The sequence below is a fragment of the Rhinolophus sinicus genome, linkage group LG11 (assembly GCF_036562045.2).
Source record: "Rhinolophus sinicus isolate RSC01 linkage group LG11, ASM3656204v1, whole genome shotgun sequence".
Lineage (NCBI taxonomy): Eukaryota > Metazoa > Chordata > Mammalia > Chiroptera > Rhinolophidae > Rhinolophus > Rhinolophus sinicus.
The window spans coordinates 59,661,758-59,680,177 of record NC_133760.1 but is presented as its reverse complement, the minus strand read 5'-3'; the positions used below and the strand labels follow the sequence as shown (position 1 = coordinate 59,680,177).

The following is an 18,420-nucleotide window of genomic DNA, read 5'->3' as shown; positions in this document are numbered from 1 at the left end:
AAAAATATTTACATTCATAATGATACAAAAATATCACGTGTCACCATTATAAGATGTTATTGAATCAACTCTTTAGCACATTTTATATTCAAAAGTTTTCCATTAGAACAAAACAGAACCCTGAAAGCACTACATTTTAAACAGTATGACATGCAGCTAAAGAAGTAATTAGAGGGAGATTTTAGCCTTAAACGCATTCATTAAAAATACAATAATATTGAAAATAAGTGAGCTAAATTGTTAAGAAGCTAAAAGAAAATAAAAGGAAGACAATAATAAAAATATGAGCTTAAATTAATGAAATAGAAAACAAAAAAGTTAGAAATAATTAACAAAAGCAAAAGTTGATGCTTTGAAAAGATTAATAAAATAGACAAGCCAATAGCAAGACTAATAAAAAAAAACTTTTCTAAGCAAACTAGGACTACAAGGAAAGGTCCGTAACCCAACAAAGGATACCTATCAAAAATCTACAGCAAAATCTCACACTTAATTTTGAAACATTAGATGCATTTCCACACAGAGTCAGGAATGTGAAAAAGATGCTTTCTTTTCTGGCTTCCTTTAAATATGGTACTAGAGGTCCCAGCCAATGTAAGAAGAAAATAAAAAGTGAGACAAAAAGATTAGGAGAACAAACTGATATTATTTGCATAAAATTGTCAGCACAAGAAATCAAAGAGATTCCACATGTAAACCAGTAGAACTAATAAGAAAGTTTAGCAGATCACTGATGACAAGATTGGCATAAAAAACAACTGGTGTTCGTACACACGAACACTACCAATCCACATACGTGAATGCACACCAGATGATTTCCAGCCCTGAGGGCAAGTGAGAGCAAGGTCTGGAGGGAACCAGTCACAGGAGAGGGCGTTGCACATAAGGATGCTAAAACGGAGATGAGGTCCTACAAGGGGAGCGGAGGTGACCTTGCATAGAAACTCTGTTTCCAAGGAACTCCTGCCTTGAGGCACAAGTGAAGCAATTTCTATGCTTACAGTTTCTCTAGTTGTGGTTGGGGGGTGGTGGTGGACACAGGGCAAGGAAAAAGAAGGAAATACAACCTAGAGTCAACGAGGCTGTTAGTTAGTTAGTTCAGAACCATTTGCTTACCTTCTTTTTCCTGCCCAACCGCGCTTGGAGTCAGCCTGCAGTCATCTATCAGTGACTGCTCATTTTCCAACTAATTCTTGAACCAATTGGAGTCGCACAATTCTGCCTGCCACCCAGATAACTGTGGTGGAAATGAGTAGATAAAAAGAAAGAAAAATCTCAAAGTTGGGAAATATTTTTGAAATTGGAGAAAAAGGGATGGCAAAGAAAAGTTCTCTCTCTCTCTCTCTGGAGTAAGGAAGAAATGCAGACGTCCAGATACATTGATGTGTTTACAAAATTAGGAAAAAATTTTATGAGAGTGTTTGGTGAAATGGATAGCTGACAGTGGGGCCTAAATGGGACAAACTTTCTGGAAAGCAATTTGGCATGTGTACCAACATTTAAAACCAGTGACTCATGGATTTCAGGTCTGGGAAAGTTTATAGTGCTAGAAAAATTTGTTGCACAGAGATGTTCATTGTAGTAGCATAACTTAAATTAGTAAAAAGAAAATTGAATATACCCTAAATATTTAACAATCAGAATAGTTTAGTAAATTATGTTATCTCCACAAGAGGAATATTATACAGCCATAAAAATAATATAAAGGATTAATAACATGGAGGTTTCTCCTTATGCTAAATGAAAAAAAAAATAGAAATATAGAGAAAATACAAATAGAAAAAAATTGTAGAAATTATGATCTCAAAACATAAAAAATAGAGTATGAAAACTAGAAAGAATTATAATAAAATGAGAGTAGGCTTTCTCCCTGATAGTTTTAGAGTTTTTTTGGCCCAAATTTCTGTCAAGCATTTCAAGACCTGTCTTCTGGAAAGTGAGCAAGCCTCATGGACTGCTCCCATGTCATAAAACCTTTTAAAAAGGCAACAATTTAAGGCCTTCTTTCTAATAAAGTTTCCGATGTGGCTACTTTTTATGGAATTGCTGGCTAAGCCTTTGATGGCTGTTCATATTGTGAGTTGCCACGTAGGGTAACCATGAAAACGGGAATTTCTTTTCCAAACAGCAGGACAGGTAAGTTACCTGGCACCACCAGGTTTCACCTGTTCTTTGAGAATCATGATTTTTTTATCCCAGGAGAAGTGTTATTTGCCAAAGAAATCTTTCACCATGTCAAAAACATCAACAGCCTCTGAAATTTCCCGAAGCATCTCATCAACTTGGAATTCTCTGATAGTGGTGGTGAAGACACAATGAATGAACCAGTTTCCAGAAGCACACTAGAGAAAAACCAGCTCCTCTATGACTGCTTAAAATATGCAGTGAGGGAAATCTTGAAAGGCAGGCCCTCATTTCACTGTTTTCTTCTTTTGCTCCAAACCTCAATCAGCTTGACCATCTCTTTAATACATGATTCATCAAAATATCTCCCAATTTATCGCAAGTGGCTTCAGTGGCTGAACAACAGACTGGCCACTCTTGCTGAGTGCATCAAGGGCTTTGCCTCGGGGAAAATGAAATGTTGGGGGAATGTCTAGGCTTTAAAAATCAAATCTTATTTGAAAATGATCCACATGGTGCAACTTATTTTGAGAATGGACAGTGTAAGGTACATCCCTGGCACTGCAGGATTTGTGTCCTGTAGCAATAAATGACTGCATTTGTTGTCAAAGTAAAACCAAAGAATGCTATCTGAAGCTACTACATATACTTTCTGTGGCCATTTTCCAACTTAAGTATCCTTAACGCAAACAATAATAGATGTCCATATTCTTAATTGTATCAGACATTTATATTAATTCCCGTCAAGGGGAAGCTATTCTAAATATGACAAGATGGTGGCTGCATGATGGTTGCATATTGCCTGCTTTGCACAGTAGCATTCTCGGCCACCTGTACTTTTTTGATGGCACAGGAATTGATGGCACTTTTTTAAAAAAAATTTTATTGGGGAATACTAGGGAACGGTGTGTTTCTCCAGGACCCATCAGCTCCAAGTCCAGTCGCTGTTTTTCAATCTTTAGTTGCAGGGGGCACAGCCCATCATCCCATGCGGGAATCGAACTGGCAACCTGGTCGTTGAGAGCTCGCGCTCTAACCAACTGAGCCATCCAGCCGCCCCTGATGGCACATTCTGACATTAAAAAATAGCAAATTTCTCTCACAATGACAATTTTTGAACTACCAGAAGAAATATTTTTTTCCAAACTTTTTTCATTGACTCTTTAAAACTCATTCCTGGGGATTCCTGGTCTATCAGTTTCCTAGGGCTTCCATAACAAAGTACCAAACACTGGGCTTAAAATACCAGAATGTGTTGTCTCACAGTTCTGGAAACTGGAAGTCTCTAGCTCCAGTCTCTAGAAACCAAGGTGTCTACAGAGCCTCTGTAACCAGGAGGGGACACCCTTCCTTGCCTCTTCCCAGCTTCTAGTGGTTTGCGGATCTTTTTTCCCTGGCCTGCAGCTCTATCACTCCAGTCTCTACCTTTGCCATCATCTGGCGTTCTCCTGTGTCTCCATGTCTTCATGCGACTGTTTTCTTAGAAGGATACCAGTCATAACAGACGGATGAGGGGCCCATTCTACTGCAGCATGACTTCATCTTAACTAATTACATTTGCAACCACCCTATGTCCAAATAAGGTCATATTGTGAGGTACTGGGGGTCAGGACTTCAACTTATCTTGTTTGGAGTGACATAATTCAACCCCTAACTCCTGGGGTCCATGGCCTTGGGGTTAAGAGCCTGTTGAGAGAGACAGCGGCGATCCTGGGCTCAGAGTATATGAAACAAGTGTGCAGAGAAGGAAGTGAGAGCAAGACAAATGAAACCCACTTTGCAATTTTGCCCCAAAGTCTCATGGCAGTGATCTCTCCCTGCTGGTTTTGGTGCAAGGATTGTAGTTACTGATGGCAACATGTGAGCAATTCCTAGCTGAAGACACCCGAGTTCTATACTTGAGTCTAGGCTGCAAAGTGAAAGTTATGGTTGTGTCCAGAACATTCTCTGTTGGTGCCATATGTTTGAAAATGTCTGAATTTTGTGCAGGGACACACAAGCAGTATTTTTTGTAAGTGGAGTTACATAATTAGGGCATGGGCTTGCATAACAATTAGCATGTGTAATTAGGTGCAGACTTCTTGTCCTTTAATTAGACAATCAAGACATCTAATTACAAAATTAAGATGTAATTACGTGGCCTAAGATGACATATTTCTTTCTACCCATTAGAGATTACATTTAGAAAATAGTTCACAAAAACGAATGAAGAAATGAACCTAGAAACCAGATCTGAGATGTTGAGGGAAGTGTTAAGTGCACTGGTAAAGTCTCCTTTGGTCTTTTCTCTTAGGTGTGAGGGGAGTTAGTTAAAATATCAGAGTCTACTTGAAAGAGTAACTTTTACACCCTGTGCTGTCAACCTGTGGTACACACGCTAATGAAGAGGAATGTGGGCATGACTAATCCATATAATTCGCACGTGGCTCTTGAGTATGGTTTGTAATTACACTTGAATATGGACTTAAATGTGATGTCCTGGGGATTCATTCAAATCTGATTATGCAGCCATACGGTGGAAACTGCAGTCATGAGAGCTGGGAGCAGAAAGGTCCTTCCCTTCCTGCCCCGGCGTGGTTCACTCTGTGGCCACTTTACAAGCAGACCCATTGCTGAGTACGCGATGAAAAGTCCTTATTTTAACTGCTCCTTATGGGGCTGCAGGTGGAAAAGGGGAAGGTCAAAGACTATAGCAAACCTCTCATCTTTCTAATGATAAGTGAGTGATTCTTACAGCAGTGGTTCTTTTTTCTAAACTTCCCGTATTGCTATGAAGCCCGGCTGTATTAATACACTTTGTATTTTTTTTCTTGCTCCTAAATTAAGATTTGGCTGATCTCTGCATGATGCTAAAAACCCAGTTTGACTCATTAATTTTTCTGAACTAACTGAACTTTTGACCTAATTAGCTGCCTGATTAGGGATTGCAGCCATATGTCCAGGTTTTTCTAAGCCAGTTCTGACTTTCACTGTGTTATCCCTCTGTTCCCATAAACTGTTGAAATACCCTAGTAATTCCAATGTTTTGACAGCCACACTGCACTTCTCAGACTGCCGCTTTCTCCTGGAAAGTGGCACCGAAATCTGTCGGGCCACATTTCCTGATTTTTGGTTAAGAAAATATGCTTCCCATATGGTTTTAGGCCGGGAAAACAAAGACAGAAAGAGGTTTTAAGCGGTTGGTGATGAGGTCTTGTCTCCATGGTGTGTTCCCTCCCTATTTTTTTTTCCCTTTATTAGACTATGGAATGTGACGAGGGACAAATGACGTGCAGCGGTCAATTTTGGCCAAGAAAATACACAAATCAGCACAGGGAGCTTATTTTTTGCCGTTGTTATTTTTCCCCCTGGGTTTCTGAGACAATTGTTCATGGCAGGCTTTGAGGCAAAGGAGCTGAACTGGTGCAGACGTGTGTTTTGAAAAACAATTTATTGATGGACATTGTAGGTGGGGAAGGGGCATTTGGACAACATCATCTCGAAGGTGCCTTCTAACGGTGAGATTTGAGGATGCCTTGGTCTCTAGTCTGTTGCTCCATCAGGAGGAATTTACTGAGTTCTCTCATCCATCGGCCTCTACCTCACCAGTCCTGAGACATTGTCAACTGGAATCGTCTTCTACCTTTACCTCTGGAGAACTCAATAATTCAGTGTCCTTATAAGGCCAAAAGCGTGAGGCAAACTTCAGTTTCTCTGTTTTGAAAACTTGCTCTTCCCCTCAGGTACTCCACGTCCGCATTTTCAAGACTGGAGAAGTTGGGCATCAGACATCCCAAGCCTTCACCTTTTATTGGAAACTTGACCTTTTTCCGCCAGGTAAGGGCTGTCCTCCATTGCCTTCCAGCATGAGATATGCTGAGCCCAGGGCAGTTGTACCCAAGAGGCATTGCTCCCATCTCAGTCACCTACACCTGGGGTGGTCTGTATGTGAAGGCATCATGCAACAAGCTTTCCTCTACTTGAGTGAATTCTTATGTGATGACAATGATCCATCACTTATCACTCCTCAATATAGATTGAATCCTGTCATCCATTCAATCATCCATTCACCTAAAAAACCCATTTATTGATTGTCTAAATGTGCCAGGCCCTGGAATGCAGAAGAATTAGAAGTTACTTCCGCCCTCAGGGGCACACGTCAAATAATGGTGGACAACACCAGATGGGATATTATCCTAGCACTAGATTGGGTGGTTGTCCTTCAGAGGAGAGGGAGATTTGTCAGGGCTAGAATCATCCTGGAGGACTTCCTGGAGAAAGGGGTCCTGTAGGAGCCATAGACACAAAGACAAGGATACACAAATCAGGTGTGGGTGACAATGTGTGTGACTGCACCTACATGAGAACCAGCACATAGCTTGGTAAGCAGCCTGGAGTGACGGGAAGCCAAAGAATGGGGAACACAAGGAATGCAGCTGAGAAAGAGACAGGAGAGAGAGGAGAGAGAGGAGAGAGAGAGAGAGAGAGAGAGAGAGAGAGAGAGAGAGAGAGAGAGAGAGAGACCGACCAGATGCTTCACAGTCTAGAAAGGCAAATGAAGAACTATTCGTGTACTATCATTTATGAGAAGGAGCGTGTCGGCGAAGTGGAAGATTACTCTATGAGGGAGAGAATTTAGGGGTTAGGTCTGTAGAATCCCGCTGCTACTGAAGTCTAAGTGTGAAGTGGTGAAGACCTGGCGGGGTGGTGAGGAGAATAAAAAGAGAAGCACCTTTCGTGATTAATTAGGTGTAGAGAGTTCAAGGCAAGATGAATCGAATGTGCCTCTAAACTTTGGAGCCTGGGTAACAGGGAGAATGGCCATGAGTTGACAGAAGTAAAAGGTCCGGAGGGAAGAAGCTGGTTCAGGGAGATGCGTTTGATTTGTGAGAGTGACGTGCAAAGAGCAAATGTCCAACAGGCATTTGTAGATACAGCCCAGGACTCTATCTTCTCAGGCTATTTTTACCTCTCACATTGGGTGTTCTCAGAAGCCAGATGATTTATTCTGCTAACTCATGGGGTGCTGTCACCAGACCCAACATCAGGAGCCAACAGATCCAGCATGTTTAGAGCCACTAAGCCAAACAAAGGCAGGAAGGACTAAATTGGGGCCAATCCCGATAACGTCCCATGAAGATCTAGGATTTCCCCCACCCCTGCCCCGGAAAGGCTGGCCCATGGTACCAGATAGAAAATCGTTAGTTATTTCTGTCCTTTCTTCTCCACCTCCTCAGTTGCTTCTCTATTCCTTTCTGTCCCTTTCTCTGTCCAGCCCCCCTTTTCAGTCTTTATTGCTGTTGTTTCTTTCTTCCTAGCGTTTTAAAAACACTTTCTTCTCTCAGCTCTGTCTCTGGGGTGGCTAGTTCACAACTTTAAACCCACAGTTATCTTATCTAGGCTTCCTGTGAAACCCTTGAAGCAAGTGTGAAGAAATTTCTAAGTGTCAAAATAGAACAACAAACCAGAGATGAAATTAAAGTAAATAAATTTCACGTATTTCTGGGGAGAAACGATCAGTTGCGTTCCGTTGAGTAATTAATTTTTGATATATTAACATTTTGAGGAACACAGTCTAACTGTCGATGTGAGGAGAACACTGCACTTCTCCTGCCTCTGGATGGTTTCCACATATGCTCCTTTTCAGTTCGCCATCCTCGTATGTACAAACCCTGCCAAGTTCTTTCCAGAACATAGTCATTTCAGTGACTATTTTTATGTTCATATAAGTTTGCCTTGATAGATGGCAAGCTTAAGCTGTGAAAGTAGATTTAATGAGAATGGGATATATGTCCATCAAGGACATCCATATCTTCTGCTCCCCCAACTCTACACTCATCCACCCCTTCTGTACCTGCCTGTATACTCCATTCCCACAACACAAGACTAGCACTTTCCATTACCCCACCTCCATCCCAACCGGTGTGCATTTTCATGTACACTTCAGTCTCACAAGACAATGGATCTAGCAATTTCCACCCCTTCCCCCCTACAATCCCTCTATGTATCTGTACACATACTCCATCCCCACAACACAGGGAGTCTAGCATTTTCTGACCCTCTGCCCCATGTATATCTTCAGGCACACTCCTTTCCCACTACAAATTGTGCCTAGTGTTTTGTCCTATATAAAGTTGCTCTAAGGTTCTTAGGTTCTGAGTATGTTGATTTTAGTTAAAATTTAACTTGGATCATGATAATTTGGAATTTGTGATAATTTGGATAGATTTAGCCGACGTTTACACATAAAGAGGCTGTGAAAAGAGGCTTTGCCAAAAATAATAATAATATAAATCAAATTGCAGAGGGGAATGTTAACATAGTTGAGAAAGCAAACCGTTTTCAAACATTTTAGCAGCAATTATACACACTTAGTTGGAGTACAGATAATCTGTCCTGTCCATTAAAGCAGAGCTGACTGAGACTTTTCCATGGCAATCTATATTTTTTAAAGCTGTTAGTTTATTCTAATACTCCAAAGTACTTGAAAGCAATATCACTTCAATTCTTTTTTTTTTTTATTGTTTATGTAATTGTGTTCTCACTGTTCCAAACTTTCTTCTGAATAAGTTTGAATACTTGAAATTTTGCTTAATTATATTCTTACTGTAGTGCTGTATTTTCTGCAGGGTTTCTGGGAAAGCCAAATGGAGCTCAGAAAGCGATACGGACCTCTGTGTGGGTAAGAGAGAAACTCTGTTCTTCTACCATGTATTTTGAATTGTGTGTGTTGAAATGATGTGGAAGGAATGGCGAGATGGGAATGTTGCATGTGTTTCTATCTTCTGAGGATTCACAAAGAGAGTGCCTGGAAGGACAGAAGGAGGCCGCCTAGAAAGGACCCCAGGGTTGCCCAAGGGGACACCGTGGTACCCTGAAACAGCACCACGTCCCAGCCCCTAAGACCCTGACCAGCTGGGTTAGGCCATGGGTTTCCTCACTATCTCTCACCACAAAGGGTACACACGTGTGTGCTGCATGGGACACGGTGGCCCTCCAAGCCTTGGTCTAATTTGCCTTGATGACCCATGACAGGTCTTTCCCCAGGAACTTACCTAAACCCTACTTGGACCTATTCTGTTCAACTCTATGGGCAAAATGTACAGTCAGCTCTATGACAATATCATCAATCCAGTACACTTTTCAAAGTGAAACGGGGTGCTATTAATAATTACCCCAGGACAAAAGTGGAAACTAAGACTGTCCTGGATATACTGGGATATACGGTCACTCTAGTTCTCAGCCACGTCATGTAATACAGATTTTCCCTTTATTTTTCCCTTTTATGCTTCAGAGTACGCTCTCTGCCCACTTTTTTAAAACAAATAAAATTCCAGAATCTGGTGAAGAAACCCAAGTCCAGACGATTCACCCTACTCAAGATTTCACAGACTTGTATCATATTGATTCTCAACATGTCCTAATCATTTCGATCTGTTTTCACATGGCTTCTCCTCAGCCACTGAGTGATTTTTTAGTAGCTCTCTTCCAGACCTCCAGGTCGGTGAAAATTTTTTTAGGTGCAGTCAAGTTCTGTGGTGTTCCTAAAGTACAGCCCGATGGGGGCCAGTGACTTCAATCATAGCATGGTTTTTCCAGTGATGATTGTTGAAAGGGACTGACTTGTACCCTTTGTGGAAATAGCCCTACCCAGGAGACCTACAGTTTTGGCCAAGTTCTTCTAACCTCTCTTTAGTTTGCTATGTGACTCTACAAAAATAATCAATTAAGATGTCATACTAGATGTTCTCCATATTAGTTTGTTATTGCTGTATAACAAACTACTCTAAAATGCAGTGACTTAAACAACAAATTATGATGTGTCTGAGGGTTGGCTGGGATTGACTGATCTAAGCCACCCTTGGCTGGGAAGCTCAGCTGGGCTTCCCGGTGCATCTGGAGGTCAGCTGGGGAGATGGCTCATCTACGCTGGCCTCAGGTGGGGTAGCTCTGCTCCATATATCTCTCAGCCTCCTTGGAACAGCAGGTAGGTTGGGGCAGTCTGTTCTCATGATGAAGGCAAACAGCACAAGAACATTTCAAGTTTCTGCTGCATCATGTCGGCTAACATCCTATTGACCAAACCAAGTTATATGGCTAAACCCAAAGTCAGGGCAGGAAGTCACGTGGCCAAGCCCGACACTGATGGAGCAGGGGGGTATATTCTTCTGCTAGAAGGGCAGGGAGATGGTGCATATCTTTCAATAACAAGCAACGCTACCTCACTGTCTAAGATCGCTTTTAGCTTTGTCTTCACTTTCTTCCCTTCCCCTCCCCTCCTCTTTCTTTCTTCCTTCCTTCCTTCCCTTTTTCTTTCTTTCTTTCTCTCTCTTTTCTTCTCCTTTCCTTCCCTTTTTCTTTCTTTCTCTCTCTTTTCTTCTCCTTCTTTCTTTCCTTCCTTCCTTCCTTCCTTCCTTCCTTCCTTCCTTCCTTCCTTCCTTCCTTCCTTTCCTTCCTCCTCTCTCTTTTTAGTGCATATCTTCTTACTTTAAGCATATCAGGTACACAATAAAAACTCAAGGGATTGAACTTTACCTTTCTCTTTCTCTTGTGTTGTTCTACTGTTTTGTAAAAGTTCTCATTCCAGCTTTCTCTTTCCAATAGTCTCATTCTGCAGTTCACTTGACGCTGACCTTGGAGACTGTCCCGTACATTTCTGAGACAGCACTCATAATGATGGTAGCTTCCCCAGAATTAGAAAAAGGACTCCTTGAGTTTGAATTCTAGGAATCACTTCTCTTGAATATTTCTTGTACAGATTTTCAGAGTAGAGCCCTTGGATATTTTAAAGTAATTTTAAAATTTCAGATGAGGAGTTTAAAGGGCATTGTATTAACTGGTGGGGGCATGGAGCGTGTGTGTGTGTGTGTGTGTGTGTGTGTGTGTGTGTGTGTGTCAGAGAGAGAGAGAGAGAGAGAGAGAGAGAGAGAGAGAGAGAGAATTGGTTTCCTTGACAACAGGATGTCCAATCAACTTTTTCTCCAACTTTAACTAAGTTAGCACAATTTATCCTTTTCATTTCAAGAAAACTTAAATCAAAGAGAATGATTTTAAATGAGGTTGTAGAGATAGAAATTGCAGTATTCTCTCCACTTTTTGTTCCCACAAAAAGGAAAGGAAAAAGGAAGAAAGGTGATGACATAATTTCTTCATACAGAGCTATCAATTTTTTCTGCTCTAGAAAAAAAGATGAGCCGTAAAATGCTGACTTTTTAAATGTGTCCACTCCTTGGATTTCGTGTGAATATGGTGGTGGGGAGCTCAAAGTACTGTTTGAGCTCTGTAATCATGATGACACTCAGTATGTTCATGTTTTAAAATGAAAGGGCTGAACTAGCCTATATTTAAGGTCCTTTCCAGACTTAAAAATTATTCTGTTACTGTTTAAATTTAAGCAAAATGGTGTCACTGACTGGGAATGTCAAGAATTCCCATTCAACAAAAGACCCTTCCCTTAGGAAATAATTTGGTTTAAATTATATTAATTTTTAGACTACTTTTTAGAAAAGTATTATCAATCCCAGAGTGTTTCTCTTAAAAACTGAAATAGATTGATTTACCATTTGACAAGTAAAATGCCACACTGTTACTTCCATACAGAGGTACATTGTGTCTTAAATGACAGGACAGAACAGTGTGTTGGGAGAAATAAGGACCTGAAAGCCAAATATGGTGGTCAGCTATGCTTATTATCAGTTGCCATCATAGCAATTCAGTCTGAGTTTGGGTCCCCAAACTGGAAATTGGTTCCTTGCCCATTTTCCCTCCCAGTCACTGCCATGGGGGCAGCTATTGCTGGAGAAGCCTTCGGCTTTGAAGGGGTGACAACATCAGTGTTTATTATCACCACCATCACCACCACCACCACCACCACCAATGATGAAATGTCTTTACCAAATGTCTAATTATGTAGCCTACTTTGCCAGGCTGTGTGCAGATAAAACTACACACATCGTCCCTGTCATTTTTGAACTTGAATGTAAAGTGAAGGTACTGGTATGCACACCTATACAGTTTTTATTTGTAATACTTGATTAGAACTCTTTTGAATTGCACATAGTACCCTCGGCAACACACTGTGTTTCCCAGAAAATAAGACCTAGCCAGATCATCAGCTCTAATGTGTCTTTTGGAGCAAAAATTAATATAAGACCCGGTATTACATTACATTATATTATATCATATCATATCATATCGTATTATATTAATTCTATCAGGTCTTATATTAAAATAAGACCAGGTCCCATATTATATTAAGAATGAGTCTTATATTAATTTTTGCTCCAAAAAACGCATTAGAGCTGATGGTCCGGCTAGGTCTTATTTTCGGGGAAACACAGTAATATGAAGAAAGGAAGGCTTTATCACTTTAGGTAACCTTCAGTCAGTTAATGTGTACTGGCTACCTCCTTCAGTCTGAGAATGAGCCCTAAGTTGGATTTATATTCCTTCCCAAGCCCTGAAAGAACAGTATCAACATAATCATCACGCATTTGTGATTGAATATAAACAGGGTCAAGATGATGCCCCCTCCAATTCGTAACTGACCTGGTAATCCAGTGGATGACAAGCCTTTATTATGCCATTACTATTAATTAATTATAAATACTGACACAGCACCCTAAGTTCAGCTCATTTGTGCCTCGAAAGGCTTCTATCCAGAGCCTTTTGTCTCTCTCATCTGTCTTTTTAAGTGATGGCTCTGCAGTTACTCTTCTATTTAGCACCATCTCCATTTCTTCTTGCTCTCACATCACTTTAGACATGATTTCCAGTATGAACTTATCTCCCTTTTGTTGAATTTGACTTTCATGCTTCCTGATGTCCCTCACCTACGCCCCTCCACTTGATTAGTGGTACTTGATTCCTGGATCCCTTCATCAAGCCAGATTTGTTGACTGATCTCATATGCTCTCGCCAAAACATTAAGCTGTAAGTAGGTAAATATGCACATTGTACATAATTCATAAAGTACCAATGAGTACACAGAAGGAAGGAAAACGGACTCCCACCTTGGACCTCTAACTACTCCTTCTCAGAACAACCTCTGATCTCAATTTCTTAATTCTCAAATGGATCATATCTGATATTTGCTTTACTTTGTTCATTTATGATCATTGGAAAATTGTCCCATATCAAGACATTCAGTCTTGTCAAATGCTCTTCTGTTTTTTAAGTATTCCACTGTATGGATGAATCCTAACTTTTAAAACATGTTCTCAACTGATGAACACCTTTCACTTTTATAAACAATACTGTAGTGAATATTATGGTGTATACATTATTGCTGTCTTGTGCAACTATATAGGATAAATTTGTAGAAATGAAATTATTAGTTCAAGGACTACCTACATTTTTATTTTGATAACTATTACTAAATTGCTCTCTTTATGGGTTATATCAATTTATACTTCCATAAACACGTGTATGAGAACCTCTGGTTCTCTTATATAATTGCCATTAAATATGTGGTTACAATTTTCAATCTTTACCATTTGATGGTAGTTTTCATTTGCATTTCTCTAATTATGAGCGAGTTTGAGCATCTTTTCATATGTTTAAAATCCATTGTTTTCTGTTTTCTGAAGAATTCTGTTACTTTTCCATTGGGCTATTGAGCTTTCCCTACTTGATTTGCAGGAGTTCTTTATATATTAAGGAAAATTGTCTTTATATTTAATATATGTTGCAAATATTTTCTCCTTTTTATCTTTTGACTTTGTTTTTGTAGTTTTTCCAATCAGAAAACATGTTTTTGTGTTGTTGAATTTAATTAATTTTAATAGTGTCTACATTTTGTGTCTTACTCAGAAGGGCTTTCTCCACTGAGGATTTTTTTTTCAACTTGCAGTTTTGTGATTTTTTTTATTTCATCTAAAAATTTTAGATGTTTGATACATTAGGAATTTATTTGAGGGTAACGGTGGGAGTAGAGATCCGTTCTTCTTTTTTCCAGGTGGTGGTATTCAATCTGGGAATTCATCATTTTCCAACTGATATGAAATATCACTTTTATCATTTATTAGTTCCTATATGTGTTTCTGACACCTCTGCTCCATTCCTCTGCCTAACGACATGCCAGTACCTCAGTGAATACCCTGTCTGAATATCATGCATGTAGCATCTTGTACCCAGCAGCAGTAGACTGTTCTAAGAATATCTCTGCAAGTATCAGAATCTGAAGCAATCTACCTCCCAGGGAACCTGGGATACCTGCGCTGAAAAAATCAATTTAGCAAACAAATACGTCTTCAGTATAAAGGACCTGGCACTTAGAAGCAAGGTTCATGCCCACAGGAGGTAGACAGGTCCCACATGCCTCCAACTTGGGAGGGTTTTAGCACTGGTTTTTATTTAATTAGCTAGCATGCATCAACAAATAGCAACTTGTCACCATAAATGAGGTATTTGAGCACTTTGGGATACATATGGAAAAGCATGTGGCATCAGCAATGAAAACAATAAGGACATTTCAACATTTCAACATTGTTTGAAGCACAGATTCCACTGTGCCAGCCGTTAGGTAAGTGTGTGCTCTCAAAGTGACTGAAGTGTGAAAACTTCTGTAAGCAGCCTTCACCATCACCATTCTTATGTACTATTTAGATGAGGCTAAAGAGCAGCGTAGAGATGGTCCACTTGGATGAAGTCAGTTGGCTATGTCATCCACGTGTGGGAGATTTGCTGGCCTACATCCACAGATCAAAAACTCTGGGAATTAAAGGGCCCTGAAAGACTCAGCCTGTTGTATCCCTGTGTTATGTGATTGTTCTTTGACTTAGAAGACACAAGATGCCTGGACTTGAAAATGTGGCAGAGGATGGGGTGGGATGAAAACTATTACTGATCTGTGCAAGAAAACTCAAGCATTCAGACTCACACTGGACAGCTGATAGGGGGAGATTGTTCTCATTTCTAAACTGGACTGAGCATGACAGAATCATAGATGTCTAAGAATGGCAGGATTCTTAGGTGGAATTAAAGCCACAGTGGCAGAAGAGCCTCACACACACTGATGCACAGCCCTTGAACTTGAAGTTTCTGTTGCTGATTTGGAGTGCGTGCCTCAGAATGAGGCTCATTTACTAAGTATTTGGCCTAAACATGCAACTCAGTTTGAAGAGGAATTGATGACAATGAAAACATACTATGATCATGAAGAGAACACAGTATCCTTGAAACTGTGGAATTCTGCACAGAAATCCTAAATTATCCTAACATTTCGATGAGGCCAGATTGGGGACAACATTTGGGTCTGCCAACTTGGTAAAAGTTGAGTCTTTCATCAACGTGTTGAAAGCAAAGCTTAGAATCACCAGTTTCAAGTAATGTGAATCTGGAACCAAAATTAATACGAAACTTGACGGTCTGTATGCCCTAATTATTGAGAGTCATTTAGTGAGTTAAATATTAATATTCTCACTGGCCAAAATAGATCCATCACTAACACATGGCCTATAAAGGCACATTTTTAAATGACTTTATTAAACTGTTATTGCATTTTAGGAGCACATTATTTTATCAAAGTGAATACCCTGACATAGCGGGCTGATTTTTTAGGTGGCCTTTATTAAGAATAGAAAGAACGTTGTCAGCAGGAAGACACCTGACAATTATCACCATTTCAAATGCATAGCCCAATAGCTAGAAGTATCAAAGGAACAACCGTCCTCAAATAGGCAACTTCAACCAAAAAGGGACAAAAGAATTCTAGTAGAGTCCTGCTTTTTTTGAATGAACCTTTAATACACTCTTCACCTTACCTGCTCCCATCAAGGTCTCTTATTATACCCCACGGTGGATTACCACAAAGCTTCCGTTCTTCCTCCTGGTTTAAAACCACTTTTCTTCCTAGTCTTCATGCAAAGACCCTTCTGAAGTTTACCCGTTTTTCTAGACTTCTGACCTCTTCCCCTCCATCTCACACCACTTCTACCCCACCCCGCCATCCTCATTCTATGACAACCTATCAGTGGTGGTTGCTGCATATTTTAATGACAACTGCTGTCCACGTCTTTGTGATCCACACACCTAAAGATCAAGAGCCTGTATGAATTCCTCTTGTTTGGGTAGAACAACATCAAATAGAGCCTGCCAACTTCCCATAGGAAACTGGGCTTCAAACTCCAGCTCTAACTCTCTATCTGCCACTTGTTAGCTCAATGGATGTAGGCCAATCACTTCCCCACCTCAGAGCCTCAGTTTTCTCAGACGTAAAATGTGGGGATTTGGACCAGATCGGTGACTTTGACACTTTAATTATACTCCTCTATAAATAATATATTTTATATTGTGATCCAATACACACACACACACACACACACACACACACACACACACCTGAAATAAGTTTTACAAAACAGTATTTTATTTACTATATAAGATCCACTGTGATCTATTCTATTCTATTCTATTATCTCATTAAAAAACAAACAAAACAAAACAAAAAAACAAATACAAGCTGGTCACAACCCATTAAATTAGTTTCATAACCACTAGCGAGTCAAGATGAGCAATTTGAAAAGCAAAGGACCAGATGACATCTGAAGTCCTTTCCAGTTCCATACAGATACAAACTAATGACTCAACCTCAATAGTCTACCCTCAAAAATTTTTATAAGCCTCACTTTGTCCCACTGTGGTTTAAGATTCTGAGAAACCTCTGATAAAAATCAGAAAAAGCCCACTATTGGCAGCTGACATCTAATCTAAGCTGAAACACTGTTCCCCCAGAGACGGGGTCTCCGTACCTCACTGTGGACCCAGACTAGCACTTGTTGCTCAACAGCACCGTCCATTTTCTTTAAAACCACAAGTTCAAGCATTATTAAAATGATTTCCCTGCCTTAACCCAGAAACTTTCAAGCTAAAAAGCTAACCAAAATATATTAGTTGACAATTAGAAACATCTTTAAGATTTTTGCATTGAGTGTAAAGGTTTAAGTAATTCGTGTGGAGATCCTATCTCAGCTCGATGTGACCAGTGGATTGCTTATTTCCAGGGGACGGGACAGCAGGAGGAGAAGGCCTAGAAACTGGAAATAGCCCCATTCACTGGGGTGGGCTAGGGATGGGTGCTGACAGAGTAGGTTCCAGCTGATGAGCAAAGCACAGCATTTAAAGGGTAAGACATTGATAACTCCTTATTCTAGTAAACACTGGCCATCATGGACAGCCCAGGAGAAAGCTGCCCACAGAGGTGTTGGCTGGACAGGAGTCAGCTGTTGAGAAGAGCAGGAATCAAGACCTGCCAGTGGACATCAGGGCCCAACTATGAAATGTTCTGGGCTCTGAGGAGAGAGTCTGGCAGGAGCATAAGAAGAGCCTTGCGGACAAATCACGTGCAGACACGGAGTCCTGAGACTGAGCATGACGCAAAGCCCAGGCCTCAGAAAGCAGACCCGACAGAAACCAGACTCAATCCGTTATCAACTGGGAACAAAGGGTCCATCCTGGCTGGAACAGACCGAGGTTGAGGATGCTAGGGGTTATTCCACTTCTGGGGACAGGCTGGGAGGTGAGCACCCGGCTGGGAACAGTGGAGGGTCTCGGAGGCTGGGAAGTCAGCCACAGGTTGTCAGTTCTGCATTCCTGGATGTGTGTTTCCAAAATCTACCAGTAAATCAGCCTCAAGGTGGAAGGAAGCTCATTCTCCATCAGTGATGATCAAACATGGCACGAGGAACTCTTTTATCCCCCAAATGACAGCTCTGCACAGATGTGTTCCCAAACAATAGAACGTCTCAAATTAAAATTGCATGAAAGCTCTATTTCTAGCTAATATTTTCAAATAATGAATTCCATATTTAATTGAATTGTACCTGCAACAAATCCAAGTTGTTCAACCCAAATGCAAAACAGAGTTATGTAACAGAGCCATGAATCACCGTGGCATTTGCCAAGGCATTCTCCCATCTGGAAGGAGGTCCAGATAGCACATGGCATTACGCATATATCTTCAGTCAAGAACTCCTACACAGAGAATTTAAGAAACTGTACACATTTACCCAATTTTGAGGGCTCTTAACCCTAATTCATGGAGAGCACATATAACATTCCTATTCTATCCAAAAAAGAATGGCAACCCATCTTTGATTTCATAATTTTTAAAAAATCACTACTAAGTTTAAAGAAGCAACTAATGCTCAGTTCCCATAGAGTTTCAAGTTCCTCTTTGATCACTATTCTGTGAACAGAGAGACTTTTTCCAAACACGTTCTTGGAACCCTCAATGATTGAAAAAACCAAATACAGTTTTAAATCTTGTTACTCACAGAGGGCAAACGGCAAAGGTATCTACATGTTGAAACCAAATTA

The 18,420-nt window shown here is 40.4% G+C and overlaps 1 protein-coding gene across 2 annotated transcripts in view; it reads left to right on the top strand.

The window, feature by feature from the left end:
* Window positions 1–18,420, top strand: part of TBXAS1 (thromboxane A synthase 1) — a 133,058-nt gene that overhangs the window by 24,701 nt on the left and 89,937 nt on the right. For both annotated transcript variants that reach the window (XM_019750183.2, XM_074315295.1), the window contains exons 2-3: window positions 5,847–5,940; window positions 8,733–8,785. In XM_019750183.2, the coding sequence (XP_019605742.2) occupies window positions 5,847–5,940; window positions 8,733–8,785 (147 nt within the window). The remainder of the gene's footprint in view (window positions 1–5,846; window positions 5,941–8,732; window positions 8,786–18,420) is intronic.